Source organism: Salmo trutta, chromosome 2, assembly GCF_901001165.1.
Source record: "Salmo trutta chromosome 2, fSalTru1.1, whole genome shotgun sequence".
NCBI lineage: Eukaryota > Metazoa > Chordata > Actinopteri > Salmoniformes > Salmonidae > Salmo > Salmo trutta.
Window position 1 is genome coordinate 61,594,154 of NC_042958.1, and position 26,184 is coordinate 61,620,337.

Genomic DNA, 26,184 nt, shown 5'->3' on the forward strand with positions numbered 1-26,184 from the left:
GGTGAGACCAAGGTCGCTGTGGAACGGGGAGGGGCTGTAGTTTCCCTCGAGGCAGGTGCCTAGGAGCCTTGCACTGGGCGCACACCGAACAGGAAGAGACATAGTGTCTCTTACATCCTCAGCCAAGGTGGGCCACCAGTACTTCCCTTTCAGGCCTCGCACTGTCCGTTCCACCCCAGGATGACTTGAGGAGGGTAAAGTGTGGGCCCATTGGATCAGGCGATCGCGAACACCAAGCGGAACGAACTTCAGACCCGCGGGACATTGAGGCGGAGTGGGTTCTGACTGAACCGCCCGCTCGATGTCCGCATCCACCTCCCATACCACCGGCGCCACTAGACAGGACGCAGGGAGTATGGGAGTGGGATCGATGGTCCTCTCCTCGGTGTCATAGAGACGCGACAGTGCGTCGGCCTTCCGGTTCCGAGAACCCGGAATGTATGAAAGGGTAAACTGGAACCTAGTAAAGAACATAGCCCACCTGGCTTGACAAGGATTCAGTCTCCTCGCTGCCCGGATGTACTCCAGGTTACAGTGGTCGGTCCAGATGAGAAAAGGGTGACGTGCCCCCTCAAGCCAATGTCTCCACACTGTCAAAGCCTTGACCACGGCTAACAACTCCCTGTCCCCCACATCGACTCGGCGACGACGACCGCCGAGCGCCGCCCGGCCGAGGAGGGGCACCATTTTCTGTGGATACTGTGACACAATGTGTGAATTGCAGTAGTGGCCCCCCGGGCCAATTCCAACTTAATTGGAAATTGGAAATGTAAAAACATTGTTTGTGTGAGGGCAACTTTTGTGCAGTTCCAGTGGCCTGACTGCCCGTAGAATCAAACTTTTTAGAATTTGAATCAAGTCTGCTGATTCATGGTGAGGACTAGATGTTATACAGTGACGAACCTAATTGATTTTTGGAACAAGTTAGGATAATCAACATAACAGGTTAAGAGAAGCAGGTTAAGGTTAGGACAATGGTTAGGTTTAAGGTTAGTTAAAAGTCAAACATTTTCCCCAAAACGTCCCTTTCGTCCTAGCTGTAACCATCTAGCCACAACTGTGATTCACAGACAGCTTTCAGCAGAATTATAAATGTAAAAAAATGGATGCCCTATGCAGTTTAGGAGAGAAGGGCTGCCCTAAGCAGTGCCAGTCTAAGATGAGTACATCTCAGTGTGTTTGCTATAGAACAATATAGGGATATGATTCCCATAAGTCCTGGATTTTGTTCCAGCCTCTTGGCTTGTAATTTCGATAGAGAACTCTGTTCCCTGGAAGGTTCAGCACCTCCCTGGAAGACCTATTGTAAGTCCTCTTGCGGCTATCTGCTACGTCACTTGCACTCTTCTGTGCCACTTCACAGACAGTTTTCAGGCATTCATGGTGTGTCTGTACCCATTCATCCATTGATGAAACATCCAGATCATTAGGTCATTCCTCTAAGACAATGGGGAGTCTTGCATCCCTCAGATACATTAAGTAGAAAGGGGGTAACCAGTTGCGGAGTGACGATGGCTATTGTAGGCTATAATCAGTTTCGGTAGGTATTAGGTCCAATGTCTCTTCTTCTCTGGTGGCAGAGCTCTCAGCATGTCATGGAATGTGTGATTGAATTGCTCACAATTCACATTCCCCTGAGGGTGGTATGCGGTTGTCACGCTCTTCGCTAAACCATAGACTTTTCAGAAATCTGAAATCACATTTGACTTTAAATTTCTCCCTTGGTTCGAATGCAGCCTTGCACAACATCCAAAATATTGAATCCAATGTTTCACAATGGCATTGGCAGTAGTCGTTGCAGTTTGGTTTCATGTGGGCACCATGACTGGGAACTTTGTGAACATATCTGTAAGAACTAGAGCATTATCATAGCCACCTGTCTTCCCAAGTAGTGCGTAGTCCATTGCAACAGCCTACAGAGGTGCAGAGAAATTAATGCATTGTAATGGAGTTTTAGTGTGTGGTAACACATCTCTTGATAGAGCACTTCTTCTGCATTCCTCTGTCCAACGTTGCAAGTCTTTCGTCATTGTAAGTCAATAGTAGCACCGGCATATGGAATCTAACGTACACTTCCAACCGAAATGCCAAGCATGGTCATGTTTTGCACTGTATGTCTCCTGGTGAAGAACAGCTGCCAGAATTCACCATCACGAGGATCGCATACAATTCGATACAGGATGTTCTGGTGCAGTGTAAGTCTGTAAAAAAACATGAGCTGGCGAACACCCAGAATAATAGTTTGTGTGGAGGTGCTGACTAATGGCGAATAAACTATAAACTATCAAAATAAAGAAAGTCGCACACTTCATGTATAATCTCCCAGCAATTTATTGGGTATTTACCAACGATTCGGCATCGCTGTGCCTTCCTCAAGGTAATGTCATGAATACTTGAAACAGGTTATGTAGACACACAGTGCAATTAGTGCAACCAATGACAGTAGTGAGGGGTGTGTCATAATGATTAAGTTAATTAAAATGTATTAGTGAAACTGTTAAAAAAATAGCATATGGCATATTAAATATATTACGCTGTTGTTATCATATAGAAACATAATGGAATATTGTACATCATATTAGCATCAACGTACATTATTGTTTCATTCAATTTCACATAATAATTTCGAATTTCATTTCATTTTTGTTCCATGTAATCTTTTGGTTCAACCTTAATATATAATGAGCATCATCAACAGGGGGAGCATATTAGGTGTACTCTAATAAGCTGTAAAAACACTTTTTCAATTGATAACACTTGTTCATAAAGGAACATTTGTTCATAAGAAGGGCCTGAGATCAAAGTCAATATTCAGACCACTAGGGGTCAAAAGTCTTATAAATTGAACAGAGAAGACAAACAGCAGGACAATGACCCTAAGCATACTGCTAAAGCAGCACTTGGGTGGTTTAAGGGGAAACATTTACATATCTTGGAATGGCCTAGTCAAAGTCCAGTCCTCAATCCAATTGAGTATCTGTGTTATGACTTAAAGATTGCTGTACAACAGCACAACCCGTCCAACTTGAAGGAGCTGGAGCAGTTTTGCCTTGAAGAATGGGCAAAAATCCCAGTGGCTAGATGTGCCAAGCTTATAGAGACATAACCCAAGAGACTTGCAGCTGTAATTGCTGCATAAGGTGGCTCTACAAAGTATTGACTTTGGGGCCGTAAATAGTTATGCACGCTCAAGTTCAGTTTTTTTGTCTTATTTCTTGTTTGTCTCACAATAAAAAATATCTTGCATCTTCAAAGTGGTAGGCATGTTGCGTAAATCAAATGGTACAAACCTCTCAAAAATCTATTTTAATTCCAGGTTGTAAGGCAACAAAATAGGAAAAATGCCAAGCGGGGTGAATACTTTCACAAGCCACTGTAGGCCTACAGAAATAGATATAATCATTCAAAATAGGCTGCTACACCAGAAAGCATGATTTGGCCACATAGGATAATTAGCTTCTTTAAAAAAGTAAGCTGTGGATTGTTTTAAATTGCATTGCCTACAGTTGGAGGGGCCACAATTTAGGCAAATAGATGATTGTTGAGTTGCAACTGTCAATGAAGAGTAGAGGCCCAGCCAGGCAATATTTAAAATACAATCACCGGACAACATAGCCATTTGCTTTCCAAACTATTGCTGTAAAGACAAGACAATGAAAAAAGACTCATATGTCCAACACCCAACAACACAGGGTTTTTAATGTCTTCTGCTGTTATTTAGCCATAATTAAGACTATCCAATCTACTCATACCATTAGAAATAGTAGGCTACCTTACATGTCTGCAAATGCGATGATACATGGAATACTTTATTACACAGGTGCATTTTTACGGTGAAAATGTGCTTCCCCATCACTTCCACATCAGCTTCCACGCAGCCATGAAAAGGTATCTGTAATCCATTCGTAGCAGTGAAACTCACTCATCCAGTGTTGTGAAGCAGTGTGCCCTGGCTTTGAAGGTATGTTTTGAAGAACGTTTCAGGGTCATCATACTTTCTTGTTGTGCAGCAAGTTTCTGCACTGCTGCACTCAAGCTCAGAGGCTCTGTGGTGTTGGTAGTAGCACATGCTGCCACCATTCCACTCATTTGACCTTTCAGCAGGGCAGTGGTGTAAAGTACTTAAGTAAAGATACTTGAAAGTACTACTTAAGTAGTGTTTTTGGGTAGCTGTACTTTACTATTTATATTTTTGACAACTTTTAGTTCACTACATTCCTAAAGAAAATAATGTACTTTTTACTCAATACATTTTCCCTGACACCCAAAAGTACTCGTTACATTTGGAATGCTTAGCAGGACAGGAAAATGGTCCAATTCACAAACTTATCAAGAGAACATACCTGGTCATCCCACAGCCTCTGATATGGTGGACTCAACAAACATAAATAAAAACAAGAAAATTGGGCCGTCGGATTTTCTTAATATAAGCAATTTTAAATGTACTTTACTTTTGATACAGTATCAGTCAAAGTTTGGACACACTTACTCATTCCAGGGTTTTTCTTTAATTTGACTATTTTCTATATTGTAGGATATTAGTAAAGACATCAAAACGATGAAATAACACATATGGAATCATGTAGTAACCAAAAAAGTGTTAAACAAATCAAAATATATTTTATATTTGAGATTCTTCAAAGTAGTCACCCTTTACCTTGATGACAGCTTTGCACACTCTTGGCATTCTCTCAACCAGCTTCATGAGTTATTCTCACCTGGAATGCATTTCAATTAACTGATGTGCATTGTTTAAAAGTTCATTTGTGGAATTTCTTTCCTTATAATGCGTTTGAGCCAATCAGTTGTGTTGTGACAAGGTAGGGGAGGTATACAGAAGATAGCCGTATATTATGGCAAGAACAGCTGAAATAAGCAAAGAGAAACGACAGTCCATTATTACTTTAAGACATGAAGGTCAGTCAATGCAGAAAATGTCAAGAACTTGGAAAGTTTCTTCAAGTGCAGTCGCAAAAACCATAAAGTGCTATGATGAAACTGGCTCTCATGAGGACCGCCACAGAAAAGGAAGACCCAGAGTTACCTCTGCTGCAGAGAGTAAGTTCATTAGAGTTAACTGCACCTCAGATTACAGCCCAAATAAATGCTTCACAGAGTTCAAGAAACAGACACATCTCAACATCAACTGTTCAGATGAGACTGCGTGAATCAGGCCTTCATGGTCAAATTGCTGCAAAAAAAAACACTACTAAAGGACACCAATAAGAATAAGAGACTTGCTTGGACCAATAAACACGAGCAATGGACTTTAGACCGGTGGAAATCTGTCCTTTGTTCTGATGAGTCCAAATGTGAGTTTTTTGGTTCTAAACGCCGTGGTTTCATCCGTTCACCTACTCTGAGACGCAGAGGCTGCTATGTGGCTGCTATGAAAGTGAACTGTGTGCGCGTGCGGGTTATCAGGGGTGTTTATTACGCCGATTCTGTTGAAAAACGTTTCTTAAACGGAACCAAATGGAATGAAACAGGGATAAACGTAACTGAATTTGTCCAATAGAAACTTGTTTGCAACTGTTTGGACTAATGATTATGCCCTAGATCAGCTAGAAGCTGGCAAGAGTGCGCAAGGCGGTATTGAATGTGTAACTGTCTATGTCCTTGATTACTACAAATTTTCTCTCGACCTGTCCACATACATAAACTTTCATTCATAGGTTAGGTTGTAGCACCCTCATGATGGTTATTGGGAACATGTTTGTATCATGTAGTAGACTAAATCTATCGATGACACATTGAGCTGGGTGAATCGAATATGAATCACAGTCATCCAATATGTTGCAATAGAAATAAGGCCATGCTCATTAAAAAAAAGTTGTCCTCCCCAATCTTAAAACGGCACCGACCGCCACTGGTGCACGCTCATGGTCGCAGCCGCCACAGTCTTCTTCACTATCAAATTTGCTTGCCTGTCTTGCATCAGCAGTATCTTCTGCATCATCTTCTCAGGAAAATTAAGTGTCTGGAGATCCATCTGTCCATTCTCAGGGGGGTCCTCCGCTTCAAAGAGGCCATCTTCGCTTGCATCATCCTGGCCAACGCCACCAACTACTTCCTGGGTGTGCGGTGGGTCTTCCGCCCGCCTGCCATGGTGTAGTGCGTGATGGTCTATGTAGTTTGCCTCCCTGGCACTGTGCTCATCCATCTGATCAAGCTACTTGAATGCTTCATCTCCTGTATTGGGATGGATCTGTTGGAGTTGGTGTTTAACATAGTGGCTGTGGTGTTGTACCTGTCTGCCGTCATCCTCTGGCCCGTCTTCGGTTACAGGCACTAGCCTAACTATAATCTGCCTAACTGTGACTATTGTCGCCATGGTTACTGTGGGGACCATTGCCAATCTCAACATCTACATTGTGGACTTGGTTTTAAGTGTTTTGGCTCGAGTTGAATCCTAATATCTGAAGTCTTACTAAGTTAACACTAACAGAGGAAACATTTTATTTGCTTAACAGTTTTTACGTTTTTGGTTTTTAATAGCTGATCTTGATTTGACACCTTTTGTGTTCATTTTAAATGAGTGACACCAACGCGATCAATATAAGAACAATATGGCCCTCCATATCAGGATGTGAAACCAAGAACCAACACAATAGTGATGAGCATGTTTTGTTTAAAAAAAACATCACTTTAATGGTAAAAGGCAATACTACTTCTTCACAAAAAGTATATTTCAAGAACAACAAACTTCAGAACAGAAATGTTCAAAAAGAGCATGTGTATACATTTTATTTAACACTACTTACAAATACCTTCAAATAAATCAACATAATGCAAGAATATATATGGCCTTGGCTTTTTTATGTCTTCAAATGTAAAATCCACAAAGGTACACTTGATGTCATTGAGGTGTTTATGGATTAAAGATTATAGATGTAGGACCACACACACATGTAGATTTGCGTAATTATTTCAGCAGTCTAACAGCTGATAGTATTTAAAATCAATAATGAACTAAGCAAATCGAAAACCTGTGTGCTGCTGTCCGCTTTTGTAGTTAAACATGTTCCAGTATACCAGCAACTTGGCTTCACTAATTATTGCGTGTTGGTTCTGCTTTTTGATTCTCTTCTTTTTTTTATGATCACTGTGACTGCGATTAGAAAAGCAACCTCTGATATCTCCTGTAAGCAGTTTGTTGAACCACAGTAAGTGTAGCAACATGCAAACTCATTTCATAGATAACATAGTATGTAGATGTACATAACTGTCACTTCATTGCACATTGGCTCAGAAACACATGGCTCGCATAGAAAATGAGTGCAAATGCTACTGTCCAAAATCTATGCAAACAATCTATTGCCTGCCAACAAGACAAAGGTTTTGTATGAGTAAATTCAAATTGTGAGAGATAAACGTTCATAATTCCACTTACCATGGATGAGCAATTCGATAGTCGATGCAAATGTTTTAACGTACCTCCGCTCTTGACTGAACTACTGTTATTGTTTTTCAATGAGGTATTGCACCTCTTTTTCTCACTTGGAGTCGATAAAAAATGATATCCGTGTCTTCTCCCTACACCTAAAATCTTCTTTGTCTCTTGAATAACAATGTCCCGTTAGTGTTCGACTTCAATTCAATTCTCAATCGTCCTCTGGTTCTTCAAACTCCATTGTTTCCAGTAGGCCCTGGAAGCAGAAGTAATGGGAGTTGCAATATACAGGTGGTTTGTTAGGATTGCCCTGGACCTGCTCTGGTTTCTGGGAGGCAAAGGGGTTGACTCCACTGCCTTTTAAATCCATCTCCAACTCTGAGAGGATCTGCAAGGAGTAGGTCATCTCTGTCTTCCTGTGGGGATCAGGCAGGATCAACAATTACACACTCAATTCTTTGTAGTAGACAACAGTGAACTCCAGCCACCCAAGTCATAGATTGTTCTCTCTGCTACCGCACAGCTAGCAGTATCGATGTATCAAGTGTGGAATCAACAGGACCCAGAACAGCTTCTACCCCCAAGGCATAAGACTGCTAAATAATTCGTCCGGTAGCTATTTGGTTAACTATTTAACTAACTATTTAGCAGTCTTATGCCTTGGGGGAAGAAGCTGTTCTGGGTCCTGTTGATTCCACACTTGGTGCAGCGTATGTGATGAGTCAAAAAAGTTAGTGCAAAAAGAGTCAATGCAGATAGTTAAATAATTAACCAAATAGCTACCGGACTATTTGCATTAGACTCTCTTTGCACAACTTTTTTGACTCATCACATACGCTGCTGCTACTGTTTATTACCTAGTCACTTTATTCCTAGTTAAATGTGCATATCTACGTCGATTATCTTGTCCCCCTGCACATCGACTCGGTACTGGTACCCCTTGTATATAGCCAAGTTACTCATTGTGTATTTATTATTACTTTTATTATTACGTGTTTTACTTTAATGTTATTTCTCTGTATTCTTTCTCTGCATTGTTGGGAAGGGCCCGTAAGGAAGTATTTCACTGTTACACCTGTTGTTTACAAAGCATGTGACGAATAAAATGTGATTTGATTTGGTAAATATGGAGGATTCTGTTATGCTATGGAGGGTATTAAGATCAGGGTTATGTGGGGCTTACTCTAGTGCAGTAAATAGGGAGGGGATCTCGTAGTCCCTGAGGAGCAGCAGTGTTGGTAGCCAGCCCTGATCGAGACCTTGACTGGCATCAAACCCTGTAGGAGACAGAGGAAGTCAAACAGAGCTTAGCTCAGACAAGAACAACTCAACCAGCAAAGCTTCAACCTCAAAACCAACAAGTTTATAACCAGGCAACGTCCTAATCTGTTTCTTTCCCATTTGTTTTATCATGAAATAACTAGAGTCTTAGGAAACACAAACTTTGTCAATTCTATTTCCTTGAAAAGCTGGAAATTGCACAATGGCAGAGCTTCTCACCTGGGTGAAATCCAACCACCAGATCTGGCTTAGCTGCTTTCTCTGTCTCCACAAGCTCCTCAAAGAACTGGTGGTAGAGGCCCTTGTAGGCACTGATATAGGTCTTCGTCTTGGGGCCAAAGTTAGTCAGTGGGGGCCTCATGATTGGCCCATCCACCACCTCTGGCCCCACCATCACCACCTCCAGACCCTTGTGTCCAGGAAACATTCGGTCCAGTTCATCAAAGTCTGTCAGTCGGGCTCCCAGGGTCTCATTGTCAGAAACCCCTATCAAGTGGATGGTGAGGGGTTTGGAATACGGGTTTAAGCCAAACAGTCTAAACCCTAGGGCAATAGTCATCGGTCGGGAGAAGAACTCGCTCGATACCCGCCAAATCGACTTTCTCAGGTCATCGTCCTCTGGCTTGGGCCTGCCGGCGTTGATCCAAAGGTCTGTCATATCAGTGCCCGACAAGATGGCGTCCAGACGGGGGGTGAGGTCCCCTTGCATGGCAAGCCAGTCATCCCAGCCCTTCACCTCCCCTTGAGGCCGGGTCCACTTCCCTGTAGAGAATGGGAGGTCTCCTGTTTGGATAAGAGGAAGGGGGGAGTATGAAAAATCAGTCTGGGCTATCCTGAAGTTGGTGCTATCCTCCTGGTGTTGTCTCTTTTTATTTATTTGAATACACTGTTCAGAGAATACCTGTCATAAGAAATACTAAAAGGAAATGGTCCTAGAATCAAACCCTGTGGAACATCTTTTTAATTCATTTTTCAAAATGATCTCAGATAGGTGGTGCTGTCATCATGACAAATACCAGAGGACGATGGCTCTTCCTAGTGTCGAGGTCAGGACCCGCAGCGCACATTGTTAATCTAAACCACGACAATCATTTAGCAACTGGCCCAATGTCATGGCTCATTCCTCTTTTATCTGCCTTCTCTTACCTTTGAACACGAGCCATTCCACCAGTCGGTCAATGGCTACGAGACGCAACTCCGAGCAGACCTTCTTGTGCTGAGGCCAATCAGCCTTCTGACACTCTTTACTGCAGTAGTAGACATTCAGACACCTGTGATAGTCAGGAGGAGGAGGAGGGAGAGGATGGAAGGGGAAGGAAAGAACCTGTGAGGACAGTGCACCTACTTCCAACCAGATAGATTTTGGATCATGTAACCGGTACAATACATAATGGAGTGCAAGTTTCATGTTCAAGTACATTTTTCATTCTGTCTTTCTCATAATTACCTCACACAGCGTTTGAGCGTTAGTGCATCTGAAACCTGACCAGGCTGCTTTCTGCAACTGGCGCAGAATTTGAACGATTCTTCCATCTTCTGAAACATCTCTTTCTGAGACTTGAAGGCCATGGCTTTGGCCTTACCCCCTGGTGCTGGGGCACTAAAAAGTGGTCGATGGAGACAATAATAATTTTTTATTTAAAAACATAATTCTCTTCTATAATGATGTTGTACCACATTCTGCAATGCCATTGCCAATAAAGCTTTTTTGAATTCAAACTTGACAGTAAAAAGTAGGCCTTCATGTCTAACTAACTTCAAAGGCAAGATAGCTTGTAAAATGTGTGTAAAAAATGTTTTTACAATGAGAACCACAGAAATGCATGCTATAGAAACACAACACCCTATACTCAATGAGGGGATTTCTATAATAAGGTGAGTGTGTGGGTGGCCGGTTGGGTTGGTCATGGAGGGGTTAAAAAGGAATCACACAAATATTTATGTTGATACATGAAAGGCAAATGTATTAGCCAGGGATCAGACCCCAACTCACATCAAACCGGGCCAAATCATGACCTGTCTTGCAGCTATTTTTTCGTTGGTGTGCTACCCAATCATAAGGACCACTACTGACCAATGTGAAGCACATGTCCATTATTTTTAGATTGGAGTATTTGGCCTGCCATATATGGAGAGGGTTGAGGGAGAGGGCAGGGTGGGGGGGTTCGAGAACATGCCACATGAAACACACATTGCAATATTATTATAATAAAGGCTTGAATTATCAGTATAAAAAAAAGATTGTGTTAGATATGTTGTGTTGTTGGACCCAGATCCAGATAATAATGTTTTTAAAGCCTGCACAGAATAGAATGACAAATTCCTTTAGTAGAGGAAATACTACCTATAAATTGAACATCATATTGACTGTGACAATAGAGTTATGAGACACATAAAACCATCATGGCCTTGACCACATCTGAATGTAGGCCTATGTTCCTATTCTCTTCCCTCAGTAACTCCTCAGTGCACATTTGATTGCCATAGCGTGTCCAGTCCCGCAATAGACATAGTAAAACCCATGGGGACATTCAGTGTCTACATTGAGGCATAACACAAACACGAGGCAGGGGAGAGACCATGCACACGTTAGCCTATACCTGGTAATTCTCAATCAATAAAGCCGCTTGCTTACCTCTTGTTATCTGTCATTGGAACTCTTGAAGTAACGCACGTTGCTGAATGAGTCTTCTCGCAGAGCTTGCTTGATTAGCAGCGGTGGCTGCGCCGGCCACTTATACCACCTGTGCTCCCCCTTCCAGAACTGTCTGATAACTCTAGAGCCTTCGTCTCTTCAGGTGGTCTCACTTCTTTCATATAAACTTTCTCAAAACTCATTCCACTGGTAGGCCAATATATATATATTTTTTTTACGAGTTGTAATAAATAGAAAATATTGGATGGTATTCCTACCTGCCTACAGTAGGCTATGCTAAAGGCTGTATACTTTTCAGTAGTAGACTGTTGTAATATAGATTTTCATAAGCTTTGAAGAATCTCCAGTTTAGATTCAATATACTGTGTGTGTGTGTAAATAAATACACTGAACATAAATAAAAACGCAACATGTTAAGTGTCTCATGTTTTATGAGCTGAAATAAAAGTACCCAGAAATTTTCCATACGCACAAAAAGCGTATTTCTCTCAAATGTTGTGCACAAATTTGTTTACATTCCTGTTAATGAGCATTTCTCCTTTGCCAAGATAATCCATCCACCTGACAGGTGTGGCATATCAAGAAGCTGATTAAACTGCATTATCATTAGACAGGTGCACCTCGTGCTGGGGACAATAAAAGGCCACTCTAAAATGTGCAGTTTTGTCCCACGTCTCAAGTTTTGAGGGAGAATGCAATTGGCATGCTGACTGCAGGAATGTCCACCAGAACTGTTGCCAGAGAATTGAATGTTAATTTCTCTACCATAAGCCGCCTCCAACCCTCGTTTTAAAGAATTTGGCAGTACGCCCAACCAGCCTCACAACCGCAGACCACGTGTATGGCGTTGTGTGGATGAGCGGTTTGCTGATGTCAACATTGTGAACAGAGTGACCCATGACGGCGGTGGGGTTATGTTATGGGAAGGCATACGGTACGGACAACAAACACAATTGGATTTTATTGATGGCAATTTGAATGCACAAAAATACAGTGACGAGATCCTAAGGCCCATTTTTGTTACGGTATCTGTGACCAACAGATTCATATCTGTATTCCCAGTTATGTGAAATCCATAGATTAGGGCCTAATGAATTCACTTAAATTGACTGATTTCCTCACTCAGTAAAATCAATGACATTGTTGCATGTGGTATTTAGATTGTTGTTCAGTATACCTAGGCCTAAATACCTGAATGTGTATGCTTATATATCAGCCTATCATAGCCTTCTAAAATTGCACTTTTATCACAGATAGGGCATTTGATTGTATTCAGGAGTGCATTTACGATTTTAATCCACTAGATGGAGATCTATTCAAGATTGGCGCACAAGCATCTGTTGATGTGGATTGGATTGAGTCAATGGAATGGAATGGATTGCACTCGGTTTCGACACCGAATGATTCATAATTCAACTTAAAATATTGACGGACAATTATCACACTTCTGGAACATCCACTTATTTGTGTAACATATTTTTATTGTATTTATTAACCAAATTAGTTTTCAGTTTCACTATTCAGTTGGTCGGCCTGCACGCAACTGTGTGCACACATAACATGTAGGCTTTAGCAAACTAAGTGAATGATTCAGCATTAAAACTAAACTAGACACACAGACACCATAAATGTATATAGCTTCATCATACACAAGAGATACAAAGGAGAGCAACACCATAATACACTAAAAGCATCCATTTGAACAATACAGGAAGCTAATGTGGCAAACCCTAGACTGGAGGCTATTCATTTTATACTTTTTAAACCTGCCAATAAGTTCTAGAATTGTCCGGTTGCTCAAGCTCTTCTTGCTCCAGTAGGCCCTGAAAATAGAGGAAGTGGGAGTTGCAGTATGAAGGTGGTTTGTTGGGACAGGCCTGGATCTGCTCTGGCTTCTGGGATGAAAAGGGGTTGGGGCCACTGCCCTTGATATGCATTTCCAACTCTGACAGAATTTGCAGGGAACAGTTCAGTTCCATCTCACTGTGGACAGACAGAAAAACACATATGATATCTTAACCCTATTTAAGTCAACAACAATCCTAGCTTTGGGCAAAGCCTTGCCAGTTGACCTGACCAGTTACAACCCTGTAACTTGTCAGGTCCTGGTCAAGTAAACCCCCCCCCCCCCCCCGAACGCCACTTCTGAACACCACTGTCTTAAAGCATAGAGGTGAGGTGACTTACTTGAACATGGTGAAGAATGAGGGGATGTTGAAGTCTCTGAGGAGGAGGAGGCTGGGCAGCCAGCCTTCTCCCAGACCCTGTGTGGCATGAAACCCTGGGACACAAAGAGAAAGACACACATGAATGAATCTCCTCAAGTAAGGACAACACATTGAATGAGTCTCAACTTGAATCTGAAAAAAGAGAATAGAATCTAATCGTTGTGCACACACTGTTTTGCACACAGAAAGCGTCCATATCTCATTCAAAATATGGATATAGAGAGGGCAAATTAAAGAAGCTACGGTATTGCAAACAGGAATGTCAGCAACAATCGAGTGCATGTTCAGAAAAGGCGTCCCGAGGGAGCTTATTACAGGGACAGTGTAAAGCCTCTAATGTTGACTCATCTAGGGTATCAAATGAAACCCGATCTTATGCCCTGCCGTGTCTCGTGAAAGGACACACACCTAAGAAGGAGAGGATTTGTGGGTGAATAATGCATGTTATGAAATGTACACCCAAGGTTACAATTTAAATGGCGCTAAAACATTTAACACGGACTAAGCAGCGTTTATCCCTCTAGGAGATAAGGTGACAGAGAGACACCCACATCATGACTGTTAATGGTCGCAATTACCACCGGCTACAGGGCAGGGCCGCCATTTTGAATGTGGGACAAAGATTCTAAATATACCATAATTAGGACTATTATCTGGATTCGTTATACTTCTGCTATGAGGGTAGTATAACATTGTAAGGAGGAGAAAAGGCAGTGTAATATGGTTTTCAAAAAGTTGGTCTTGCATGTGTTTTATTTGGGTTTTATATGGCGTCTCTGCTTCAGGCTCTATCTTTGCTGTGAAGATGTCACCAATTACTCCTCCATCAGCTGTCTTTGATGAGTTTCCAGTTGGAGAGTCAAACATTCTTGGCATGTAACCATCATGGAGGGTTTGAAACATTGTAGCGATTAGCCAGTTTAAAGCAGAGGAGATACTAGTCTGTATCAGTGAGTCAAGTTACTGTTCAAAAAGTAACAGGTAAAATAAGTGCATGTTTTGAAGTTGGGTGCGTCACTGTTGTCAATGCACTGTAAACAGCTTTGCTTGGACCACCTTTACATGTGGCATTAGAATGAAAACACTTTATTACCTCCACCCTCTAAGTGGTTCTCAGCTTTCATTAGTATGTACAGAGATGGGGCTTGACTATGGTTGCCTGGGTTTGGATGGGAAAAGGACAGTAAAAAAAAATAAAAATAAAAAATAATAATAATAATAATAATAATATATATATATATATATTTAACCTTTATTTAACTAGGCAGTTAAGTCAGTTAACAAATTCTTACTTACAATGATGGCCTACCGGGGAACAGTGGGTTAACTGCCTTGTTCAGGGGTAGAACGACAGATTTTTACCTTGCCAGCTCAGGGATTCGATCCAGCAACCTTTTGGTTACTGGCCCAACGCTCTAACCACTAGGATACCTGCTGCCCCAAGTTGGGGGCTGCCTGTTAAGTAAACTCCAGAGTCCAGCAATCAGGTGCCAGGTCCGGCCCAGCTGTCGCCATGAATCACCAAGAAGCCCAGTAAAAGTCTGGCCTAAACACATCTTTGTAATTTAGTGAGTAACTCTCCTCCTCCCCCATCATCCTGGCCCTGAAGCAGACTATTTCCCTCTCAAAGACAGCTGACCACTTGTGTTTGACTCTGCTTAATCTCTCAAGACAGACTGTTACCAGATGGCCAGGACACACGCGAGATTTGGTTCTGAGTGACAAGATTAGACCCTTAAAATAGCTTGAAGTGGCAAAATCTGGCAATAACACGTTTCAAACTAAAACAGACTTCTCAGAACTCTGAAGAGGGCATTCAACTCATTACGCCAACTACCATTCTTTCAACCCTAACCCTCTTAATTTGGATTGAATTTAAAACAAGGAAATGTTTACCTGGATGGAATCCAACCACCAGATCTGGCTTAGCTGCTTTCTCGGTCTCCACCATATCCTCATAGAACTGGTGGTAGAGGCCCTTGTAGGCACTGATGAAGGTCTTCGTCTTGGGGCCAAAATTCGTCAGAGGGGGCCTCATGATTGGCCCGTCCACCACCTCTGGCCCCACCATCACCACCTCCAGACCCTTGTGTCCAGGAAACATTCGGTCCAGTTCATCAAAGTCTGTCAGTCGGGCTCCCATCGTCTCATTTAGGCCGGCCCCTGCTAGATGGATGGTGAGTGGTTTGAAGTAAGGATCTAGGCCAAAGAGTCTTATCGCCATGCCAACTGAAAGGGCCCGAGACAGGAACTCGCTCTCAACTCGCCATACAGACTCTCTCAGGTCAGCATCTTCTGGTCGTGGCCTAGAGGCATTTTCCCAAAGCACTCCCATATTTGTGCTAGACAAGATGGCGTCCAGACGAGGGGTTAGGTTGCCTTGTATGGCAAGCCAGTCATCCCAGCCGTTCACCTCTGCTGCTGGCAGGGACCACTTATCTGTGGTGAGTGGGAGATCTCCTGATTGGGTAGCAAAGAGAAGTAGTATGAAATATGGATCCTTGATAACTGTTTGTCGTTATTTAGCAGCACAGAAAACCTAGTAATACTGTGGAATATCATACAAAACAATTACGAGAAAAAATAAAAATAATAATGGTCCTCATATGGAACCTTGTTGTACACCATTTAAAGGTTTCAGACACTGTGAACTAGGATTGTTTTGTATTTCAATATTGTATTGCAATGAACTGATATATGCATTGGTTGCACTTCGAAAAAGCTGAGTGTGTGGGATTATAAATACAAAAGAAATGGTCAAGCAATGTGTTACAAGATCACCTCTCTCCCACACCTTCCTACGTCTCACCTGTAAACATAAGCCACTCCACCAGCCGATCAACTGCCACTAGACGCAGCTTCTTACAGAACATCTTATGCTGGGGCCAGTCCTTCTTCTGACACTCCTTTGTGCAGTAGTATACATTCAGACACCTGCATGTGTGAGAGAAAAGAGGAAAATAGGGCAAAGAGGAGGATGACATTTATGTTGAACGTGCAAATAGAGTGCGTCTATTGAATCCATTCACAGGCTTGCTTCTTGTGCGATTAGTGGCCAAATTGTTTTGGTATATCAATAGTAGCCATATCACATTGGTGGGTAGAGTCATGCCACGGCCAGGTTCAAACTCTGACCTTAGCTATCAACAGAGGCATTTTGACACATTTAAGACTGTTGGAGTCTGTCCTGTTTTCAAGAGCAGCCGGTATTAAATAGCTGCGACAAAGGACAGAATCTAGGTGGAAATTTACTGCTGATTATACGACCACGAGTCTTGTGCCTGGCCGCATGGTTTAGGTGGTAGAGATAATGCTGTCGGCGGGGTGGCTGCCTGGCTACTCTCTGAAACCATAATACCCTAACCCAGCATCCACCACTTTAAACCCCAGACCTGGTCACATTTAGATTTACATGTATTCAATTATCCGTCGCCCTTGTCCATAGCCTCTTTCAAATTCCCTCAGTGCTGATGAGGTGATCCAGACTGGACAAAGTAGCTTATCCACTTTCTGGGCAGCGAGTCTCTGAATTAACAGTGGTAAAGTGTTTTCAAACTATTGTCTAGTGCAGAGGTTGCAAAACTTTCCTTTAGTCTGTGAACTATACCTAAAGCTATTGACGTTAATTTGTGAAATACCAAATTCTGACAAAAGCGGTCTTTCCAGTCATAAGCCACAACCCACCAGTGAAGAAGTTTCCCCATGGGTTTATAGGTGATAATCCTATAGGCCAAAGACCCTGCCACCCATAGTCAACATTGCAATAATGTCACCAGCTCTGTCTTCTGTCCCCAGGAATCGCTTGTACTTTCCTCCTGAGACTCAAAAATGCCCAGCTTGCGCATCAGACAGGCTCAATCAAATGCTCAAAGTGTTTGAAAGAAATCAAATGTTATTTGAAGCCACGTTTGATGTGTCAATACTGTTTGTGTATTAACTTTGAACAAGTCATAGCTATAAAGCTTTCTGGCCGGAATGGAACTGAATGACGGAAGTCTGTCATGGAGAAGTTTGTTTTTGTAGCTAAAAATTGCTCACCACCACGGTCAATAATAGATTCTTATATTGAAATACAATAGCGTTGACATTAGAAACTGCAGGTTTCTTCTCCAACTGGACAAAGTCATAGAGTTGCCGAGAGCTGAGAGAGTCAAAACGCCTGGCTAAATTTGCCCTTGGCTAGGACCCAGTGAGTCTGCCGTTCTGTCTGCACCTAACCGTCCTATCATCATGTTGTTGAAGAAATGAGCTGCACATGAATGTGTGGTGTGGACGGCACTGGTCAACCTGCTTATCACATGACAGCTATTGGGGAATAGATCAAAATACCTTCCCTTCTGCGTTGTGACATTGCTGACCATAGAATGATGTCATGTTGTAGAGAGTGCATCGAGGGGTTGGCAGGCAAATGTCAAAGTTATCTGCTCTTTTTTGATAAGCAAATAGTTAGAAACGTTCTGTATACATTGAGTGTACAAAACATTTGGAACGCCTTCCTAATATTGAGTTGCACCTCGTTTTGTGTGGTGCCAGGACAACAACCTCTCCCTCAACGTGGTCAAGACAAAGGAGATGATTGTGGACTACAGGAAAAGGAGGACCGAGCACGCCCCCATTCTCATCGACGTGGCTGTAGTGGAGCAGGCTGAGAGTTTCAAGTTCCTTGGTGTCCACATCACCAACAAACTAACATGGCTAAGACAGCAGTGAAGAGGGCACGACAAAATCTATTCCCCCTCAGGAGACTGAAAAGATTTGGCATGGGACCAGGCGGTGCCAGGCGCACCGGTTTGAGTGTGTCAAGAACTGCAACGCTACTGGGTTTTTCACGCTCAACAGTTTCCCGTGTGTATCAAGAATGGTCCACCACCTAAAGGACATCCAGCCAACTTCACACAACTGTGGGAAGCATTGGAGTCAAAATGGGCCAGCATCCCTGTGGAACACTTTCGACACCTTTTAGTCCATGGCCCAACTTATTGAGGCTGTTCTAAGGGCCAAATCAAATGTTATTTGTCACATGCTCCAAATACAACAGTGAAATGCTTACTTACAAGCCCTTAACCAACAATGCAGTTAAGAAAAATACCTAAAAAAATAAGAAATAAAAGTAACAAATAATCAAAGAGCAGCAGTAAAATAACAATAGCGAGACTATATACAGGGGGGTACCGGTAGAGAGTTAATGTGGGGGGGCACCGGTTAGTCGAGGTAGTTGAGGTAATATGTACATGTAGGTAGATGTAAAGGGAATATGCATAGATAATATACAGAGAGAAGCAGCAGCGTAAAAGGGTTGAGCAGCAATGCAATAGTCTGGGTAGCCATTTGATTAGAAGTTCAGGAGTCTTATGGCTTGGGGGTAGAAGCTGTTTAGAACCATCTTGGACCTAGACTTGGAGCTCCGGTACCGCTTGCCTTGTGGTAGCAGAGAGAAAAGTCTATGACTAGGGTGGCTGGAGTCTTTGACAATTTTTAGGGCCTTCCTCTGACACCTACTACCATACCCCGTTCAAAGGCACTTAAAATCTTGCGTCTTTCCCATTCTCCCTCTGAATGACACACATACACAATCCATGTCTCAGTTGTCTCAAGGTTTAGAAATCCTTCTTTAACCTGTCTCCTTCCCTTCATCTAAACTGATTGAAGTGAATTTAACATGTGACATCAATAAGGGATCATAGCTTTCACCTGGATTCACCAGCTCAGTCTGTCATAGAAATAAAGGGAAAAGGAAAGGGGGACACCTAGTCAGCTGTACAACTGAATGCCTTCAGAGTGGTGCGGAGGGCTGCCTTAATCGACATCCACAAGAGCAGGTGTTCCTAATGTTTTGTACACTCAGTGTTGACAAGTCCTTTATAAGCAATGAAACTATACAAGTAAACATCTAGCAACTTCAATAACTATCATGAAATGGGTTTATGTTATGGTGAATGTTGGCACTAAGCCTACTTTGTGGTCACATTTCATTCATTGACCTGCAACTCAATGTTTTGACTCACTTCACACAACGCTTGAGTGTCTGGCCCTCTGACAGGTGCTCTGGAAGCTTGTTGCAGCTGGCACAGAATTGAAACGTCTCCTCCATTTTCTGGAACATCTCCTTGTAGTTACGGAACGCCCCTCCCTTTGTATTTCCTTCAATAGCTGCCCTGGGGTGAGACAGACACACAACTGCTTTCACACAAAGAATAATAATCAAATAGTATGTTGTTTATTGATGTAAAATCGTGTAACCAGAAAATATTACAGGTTTGGTATGGTGGCCCTAAGGGTCAAAGTAGCTTTTAAAATGTAGTGACGGCCGCACACCTTTGGGGTTGGTGAAATGGGGCTATTGGTTTTGTGCTTGCTTGGTAATTGAGTTTGTCAGATTACACGTCAGCCTATATTTACCTGTATTCCCCATAATCCTTCATGTTGAGTTTGTTGAGAATGACCTTGGACAGGCCAGGGACGTTGGAGTCCAGAGAGTAGAAGCCAATGCGGTCCGAGAACACGCCGTCTATTCCTGGAGCAAAGGATTCTGGGAGAGCTGGGATTTGTCCAGACATTTTGATGTGTCTGAATGTTGTTACAAGGGGACACAGACAGACAGACAGACAGACAGACAGACAGACAGACAGACAGACAGACAGATGATGATCAATCAACTGCAACTCTGCGGCTTCGCCAAGACACTTGGTCAACCAAAATATGTCCTATAGATAGCTTGTCTATGGTATGTTTTAGAACTGGCACACCATGGTGACTTACAATGACTATTCTATTTGCCAGCCAATTGTCTACAGCAGTAAATATTCCTAGCATGTGGCCTAAGCCACAGAGGTTCAGGAAGTCACTTTATACTTGATTGACAGGCAGAACCCAGGAACTCTTGGGGTAAATAATGGGACACTGTTATGCCCCAAGAGCCCAGATTGACAATGACAAGGAGCAGGGATAGTAATGAGATCTCAGACAGACAAGTAATTGGGGAGGGTGGGGGGGGATAGTGGGGAGGTCAGAAGGACAGACCACTAGGATAACCCACTTTCTAAAAAAATTAAAATAATGTTTTTATTCAGTTACAGATCAAAATGTAATGACACATCCACTAGGAAATCATAACCTTATGTTATGTCCACTAATCTCACTCAATTCAGAATGATTTAAGGAATGAAGTATGACTTAGTTAGAAGTGCACATGTATTATTTCACAGTTTTTTTACTTAAACGTTTCGCTTCACCCACAACAACATCTGCTAAATATGTGACCAATAAAATCTGAATTGATTTGCATGATTCTACTGGTGTTATTACATCCTATGATGAGTAAAACATTGAAAATGTGGAGTTTAATTAAGTTAAGAAACATTCCTCGAAATGAAAGCCAGACATTAGATGAGTATTGGGATTTGATTTTATTGAGGTGTTTTATACAGGTGTTTCTGTAGATTTGAGGAACTGCTGAATACTGTTGGTTTACACGTTTCTGGATACAATACTGCCTCCTAGTAGTACTGCCTCTTATAGGAACCCTCACAGATTCCAAGGTAGAAGTCCTCATTTGGGCAGCAGGTGGTTTATCAGTCACTGTATGTCTGTCTGTTCAATACAAAATACAAAAGAGTGACAGACTCAGGTCCCTTGGTGCATCACACCACGGATCGCTTCACGTAGCCAGCCAGTACAGTGCCTTTGAGACGGTGCTTGGTGGAGTCATAGACCCCTCGTCTAGAGCTCTTGGAGGAGAGCTTGGCACAGATCTCGCTGTGTTTCTCCAGGCGACTAGGATCAAAGCACCGGCCGCAGTGCTCACACTGCTTCAGCTTGGAGTTGGCTGCACTCATCCCAAATCGACGTTTCAACACCACCTGAATGAATGGATGTTATCAGATGGGCCAAATAATGGGCAGCTGGGCAACAAAGACAAGATATACAATATGTACAAACCAGATGAGGCTGGAGGGAGGAGCTCATTATAATGGGCTCATTGTAATGGCTGGAATAAAACAAAAGGAACGGTATCACACACATCAATCACATGGAAACCTCGTTTGATTCCGATCAATTCATTTCATTCCAGCCATTACAACGATCCTATCCTCCTATAACTCCTCCCATCAGCCTCCTCTGATACAAACACACGTGATCACCAACACTACACTAGATCAACAGTTAGCATGGCTTTGGAATGTCAAGCTACTTTACCTGTTTGTCCTCCTTTTTCTCTTCCATGTTCAAACCCTTCTTGACTTCCTTTAGCTTCCTCACAGTGTATCTTGTGGCTGTCTGCTTTGGCTTACTTGCCACACTGCTTTCTTCTCCATTTCTCCTCACCTCTTTAATCCTTTCTTCCTCTTCTTCCTCTTCTTCGTTATCTCTTATCATCTCCCATAGGTCAGAATCCACCTTCATCAGGCAGATCTCCTGGATGAACTTCTCCACCTTTTTTCTCAACCGCACTTTCGCGTTTTTCTCCTCCAAAGCCTGAGCATCCATCTTGGCCCCACTCTTAATCAGTTTCAGTTCTTGGGTGACACTGATCAGCTTGGCCTTCATATATGCCATCACCTGCTCAGCCTCTGAGTTAAAGACGTCCCATACCATCTCATCGGGGCACGGCGGTAGATCCTGTACAGTTAGGGTCTGAGTCTTGAACTGAACGTGTTTCTTCACAACCCGCCTTGTGTACTTTGAAGCAGCAGGACGAGGGCTGCCCTCTGGTCTGACTGGCTGGAATGGCTTCTTCTTGGCATCACTGTTTGGCACGGTGACTTTGGCTCTAATGGGAGGCAGTGGCATCTTGGCGACCATATTGGCTCCATGGACTGCCTTCAATGGCTTGGCACTATGGAGGTAGATGTCTTTCACCACATAGGTTTGATCCCTCTTGGTACGGATGGGTTGCAGTGGCTTCCGGATGGGAGGAACAGTAGCCTTCCCTGACTGCTGAGATGTTGGAGCTACATGCAGTCCTTGACTCTTCCCATTGCAGATGGACCTCTTCTTCTGCAGTACTGGGATTCTGGAGGGAGGATGTGGTTTCTTTTCCACAGCCTTCAAACTGGCAAGTCGCTGCAGAGCACCCTTTCTTTCTTCAGTCAACTCCAGTACTGGGATTCTGGAGGTGTTAAAACTGTTTTGTTTGAGCGCTGGAAGCTTCTCAGTGGCCTTGGGTTGAGATGGCAGGGCAGGCTGAACGGAGTTGCTACTGGCAGCTCCAAGGTTCCCTGTTAAAGAATTATGTTCCTGTAGCGGCTGCAAGAATCTCCTCATCATCAAGGAGATTGACAGTGGCCTTCTAACCTCGTTCTGCAACTAAGTTCTTGTCTAGTAGCACTTTCTATATTTTATGGTGATCTACTGTGTTAGCTATATCTGAGGAGGAATCTGCTAGATTGCTGAAAATAGAACACTAGTATCCAAGACAATCAGACGCCAGAATGTTCAAACTGAACATTTGGAATTTATTGATCAGTTGTGACATCATAATATGTTCATAAATAATGAGACTTCTAGAATCTCACACACTTATGTGGATGTGATGTCATAATAGACCATAATATACAGCCCAAAATGGTGAATGTGACCTACCTGTGTTGAACCTTGCCCTCATCTCATATTTAAACATGCCACTTTTCTTTGAGGGGAAACATATTACTGTACTCTCTGAATTGTCAATTTAAAAGACATTTTGCCAATTTATTCATTACTAAATTTAGCTAACATAGTTAATTCAGAAATTCTTACCTTTGCCTCAGCAGTCTCGTCCAGATCATCATGGCATTTGTAGTTCTTTATGATAGCCACATTAGCAGCCAATTAGCATTTCATTTTTGGGGGCTAAATACCGGCAAATATATTGGTGTCACCTTGTCTTACAGATATTTACACGGTTATCGAAAAGTCACACAAGGGTAAGCCTACATGAAACACATCCCTTATTTTAAGTGTTTCTAAAATCCCCTGTGGGGGAAAATTAATGGTGGAAAAACGGTTGGAACCATTTCCTTGCTCGACAGCTATGTTTTATGGGTATTATGACTCATACCGTGGTACCAAGTGGCGCAGCGGTTAAAGGCACTGCATCTCAGTGCACGAGGCACCACTACAGTCCCTGGTTCGAATCCGTGCTGTATCACATCCGGCCATGATTGGGAGTCCCATAGGGCGGCGCACAATTGGCCCAGCGTCGTCCGGGTTTAGCCGGGTTAGGCCGTCATTGTAAATAAGAATTTGTTCTTAACTGACTTGCCTAGTTAAATAAAGGTTCAATAAAATAGACACCTTCCAGCCCCTTCCCCATACCCATCTTCCACTACGGTTCTGGCAAAACGCTAAAGTCACTGACAAACAAATGTAAGCTAAAAAGGGGTAACAGGGTCTCCCTTATCCTATTCTGGCCTGATACCCTGATGTCAGAGTCCCCCTAACAGGATGGTAATACTCTGGTAACAGAAACCCTGGAGAATAGAGCTCCATTAGGGAAGGTCAGGAGATGTCAGAAATTAGGCGACCAGCCTGTTGCCCTTCGACGCCAAATCCCAACTGCTACAGTGAATCAATCCCCTCATGGCCACTTGCATAAATGTGTGTATCATCCCACAGCGTGTGTAGTGTCAGTATCAACACACAGGGTGTATTGACAGTCTGTAGCCCCCACCTGCAAGGGTTTACATGACTGTAAATTAACAGGTTGTATAACAATCTATATACTAAATATATACAGGGATTTACACAGGGAAATATAGGGATACCAAAAATACCAGTCTCAACATCAACAGTGAACAGGCGACTCCGGGATGCTGGCCTTCTAGGCAGAGTTGCAAAGAAAAATCCATATCTCAGACTGGCCAATAAAAATAAAAGATTAAGATAGGCAAAAGAACACAGACACTGCACAGAGGAACTCTGCCTAGAAGGCCAGCATCCTGGAGTCGCCTCTTCGCTGTTGACGTTGAGACTGGTGTTTTGCGGGTACTACTTAATGAAGCTGCCAGTTGAGGACTTGTGAGGCGTCTGTTTCTCAAACTAGACACTCTAATGTACTTGTCCTCTTGCTCAGTTGTGCACCGGGCCTCCCACTCCTCTTTTTATTCTGGTTAGAGCCAGTTTGTGCTGTTATGTGAAGGGAGTAGTACACAGCGTTGTACGAGATCTTCAGTTTCTTGACAATTTCTCACATGGAATAGCCCTCATTTCTCAGAACAAGAATAGACTGACGAGTTTCAGAAGAAAGTGCTTTGTTTCTGGACATTTTGAGCCTGTAAATCGAACCCAATTAGTCTAAAGAAGGCCAGTGGATTAGCCAACACAACGTGCCATTGGAACACAGGAGTGATGGTTGCTAATAATGGGCCTCTGTACGCCTATGTAGATATTCCATTAAAAAATCTGCTGTTTCCAGCTACAATAGTCATTTACAACATTAACAATGTCTACAAGGTATTTCTAATCAATTTGATGTTATTTTAAAGGACAAAAAAATAGCTTTTCTTTCAAAAACAAGGCCATTTCTAAGTGACCCAGAAATTTTGAACGGTAGTGTATATTGTAAACATACATTTCTCTCTTCGAAGAATGTGTGATATGAGGCTTGTAGAAGCTTGGTGAACAGGGAGAGGGTAAAACCCAGAGACACTGGATGTCTTGAAACTCTATCCTTGAAAAGGCTGGCTTCAAAAGCACTACAGAAATGCACTAAAGATAAAATGACCTTTGCAGACAAATTCCTAACATTTTCTGGCGTATACATATACCCACACACTGACTATGCTGTGGGTTTGTGTAACTTAAAAATTGTATAGAGGTACAGAAGTTCCATACTGGAACTGTACATAAAGTTTCCAAGAAAAGTGTGAAAGTGGACATTTCTCTTTGTCAGAAATATTGCATACTGTATGTGCAAGGCATAAAAATGCGTTTTATAATATTTTTTTCATACGTTTTTTTTCCTGTCTGGAAAATGTATCTTCAAGGGGCCAAATTCAAAGAACTACAGTATATCAATATGTTTCATATCTAAAGGGCACAAGGAGGGCAAAGCATAGAATTAATAGATTTCCCACGAGAGGAAAAGTTTAAAATCTCAAGAGATGCTTCTGACCAAGAAGTCAATCACTCAGTGCACCATACTGTCAACATTCACTACAGACAGGCTGTATATTCAAAATCATTCTAAATCACTATACTGAACCACTACACAGACAAATTACAGCAACACCGGTAGACATGGAAACTTGTTTTTTCTGTTGACTCATACAGGTAAACCAAAATAAGTTCACAATACCTTGTCAGGCCCGGTTCAGAGGAATGTGGTCTAGACTTTTCCAGATTCCTGGTTCTTCACTGGGTCTCTCTTTCTTGTCTCTTCCTCACTCCAGACTGCCTGGTGAGGGATGGTGAGTGTGATTGACAACTCCCCAGGTTGGGTGGTGTTGTGCAATGCAGTGAAAACCTATCCCCCTACGAGCTGGCCTGAGCTGGGGGGCAAGGCAAAGTGCTGATGCCTGAGCTCTGGACGATTCCTGGCATCCGAGGTTGAGGGGGAGATTCGGGGGGGGGCAAAGGGAGGGTTTGAGGGGATGGAGGAGAGAGGGGTGGAGGTTAATAATAATAATAAATGTATTTTATATAGC

At 42.7% G+C, this 26,184-nt stretch overlaps 2 protein-coding genes across 2 annotated transcripts; both read right to left on the reverse strand.

The window, feature by feature from the left end:
- Nucleotides 1–6,625: 6,625 nt before the first annotated feature.
- LOC115159923 (putative protein MSS51 homolog, mitochondrial) lies at nt 6,626–11,447 on the reverse strand. The gene is made up of 6 exons (XM_029710066.1): nt 11,310–11,447; nt 10,122–10,274; nt 9,821–9,945; nt 8,894–9,457; nt 8,577–8,670; nt 6,626–7,809 (listed from the first exon to the last, which is right to left on the reverse strand). The coding sequence occupies exons 1-6, from the start codon at nt 11,324–11,326 to the stop codon at nt 7,605–7,607; spliced, it is 1,158 nt and encodes a 385-aa protein (XP_029565926.1). The 5' UTR covers nt 11,327–11,447; the 3' UTR covers nt 6,626–7,604.
- A 1,343-nt stretch (nt 11,448–12,790) lies between these two features.
- LOC115159945 (putative protein MSS51 homolog, mitochondrial) lies at nt 12,791–26,145 on the reverse strand. The gene is made up of 7 exons (XM_029710092.1): nt 25,836–26,145; nt 19,958–20,125; nt 19,564–19,713; nt 16,368–16,492; nt 15,455–16,018; nt 13,518–13,611; nt 12,791–13,313 (listed from the first exon to the last, which is right to left on the reverse strand). Exons 2-7 carry the CDS (start codon nt 20,113–20,115, stop codon nt 13,091–13,093), a joined length of 1,314 nt encoding a protein of 437 aa, XP_029565952.1. The 5' UTR covers nt 20,116–20,125; nt 25,836–26,145; the 3' UTR covers nt 12,791–13,090.
- Between the last annotated feature and the right edge of the window lie 39 nt (nt 26,146–26,184).

Bases quoted from the DNA above. Each gene is read 5' to 3' on its own strand.
- LOC115159923 (XM_029710066.1), bottom strand. The intron at 9,458-9,820 runs GTAAGAGAAGGC...TTATCCAAACAG, and splicing joins GGAATGGCTCGTGTTCAAAG to GAGACCTCCCATTCTCTACA. The intron at 7,810-8,576 runs GTAAGCCCCACA...TGATCCCCACAG, and splicing joins TCCCTATTTACTGCACTAGA to GAAGACAGAGATGACCTACT.
- LOC115159945 (XM_029710092.1), bottom strand. From the start codon at position 20,115: ATGTCTGGACAAATCCCAGCTCTCCCAGAATCCTTTGCTCCAGGAATA. The intron at 19,714-19,957 runs GTAAATATAGGC...GTCTCACCCCAG, and splicing joins AAGGATTATGGGGAATACAG to GGCAGCTATTGAAGGAAATA. The intron at 16,019-16,367 runs GTGAGACGTAGG...CTACCCAATCAG, and splicing joins GGAGTGGCTTATGTTTACAG to GAGATCTCCCACTCACCACA.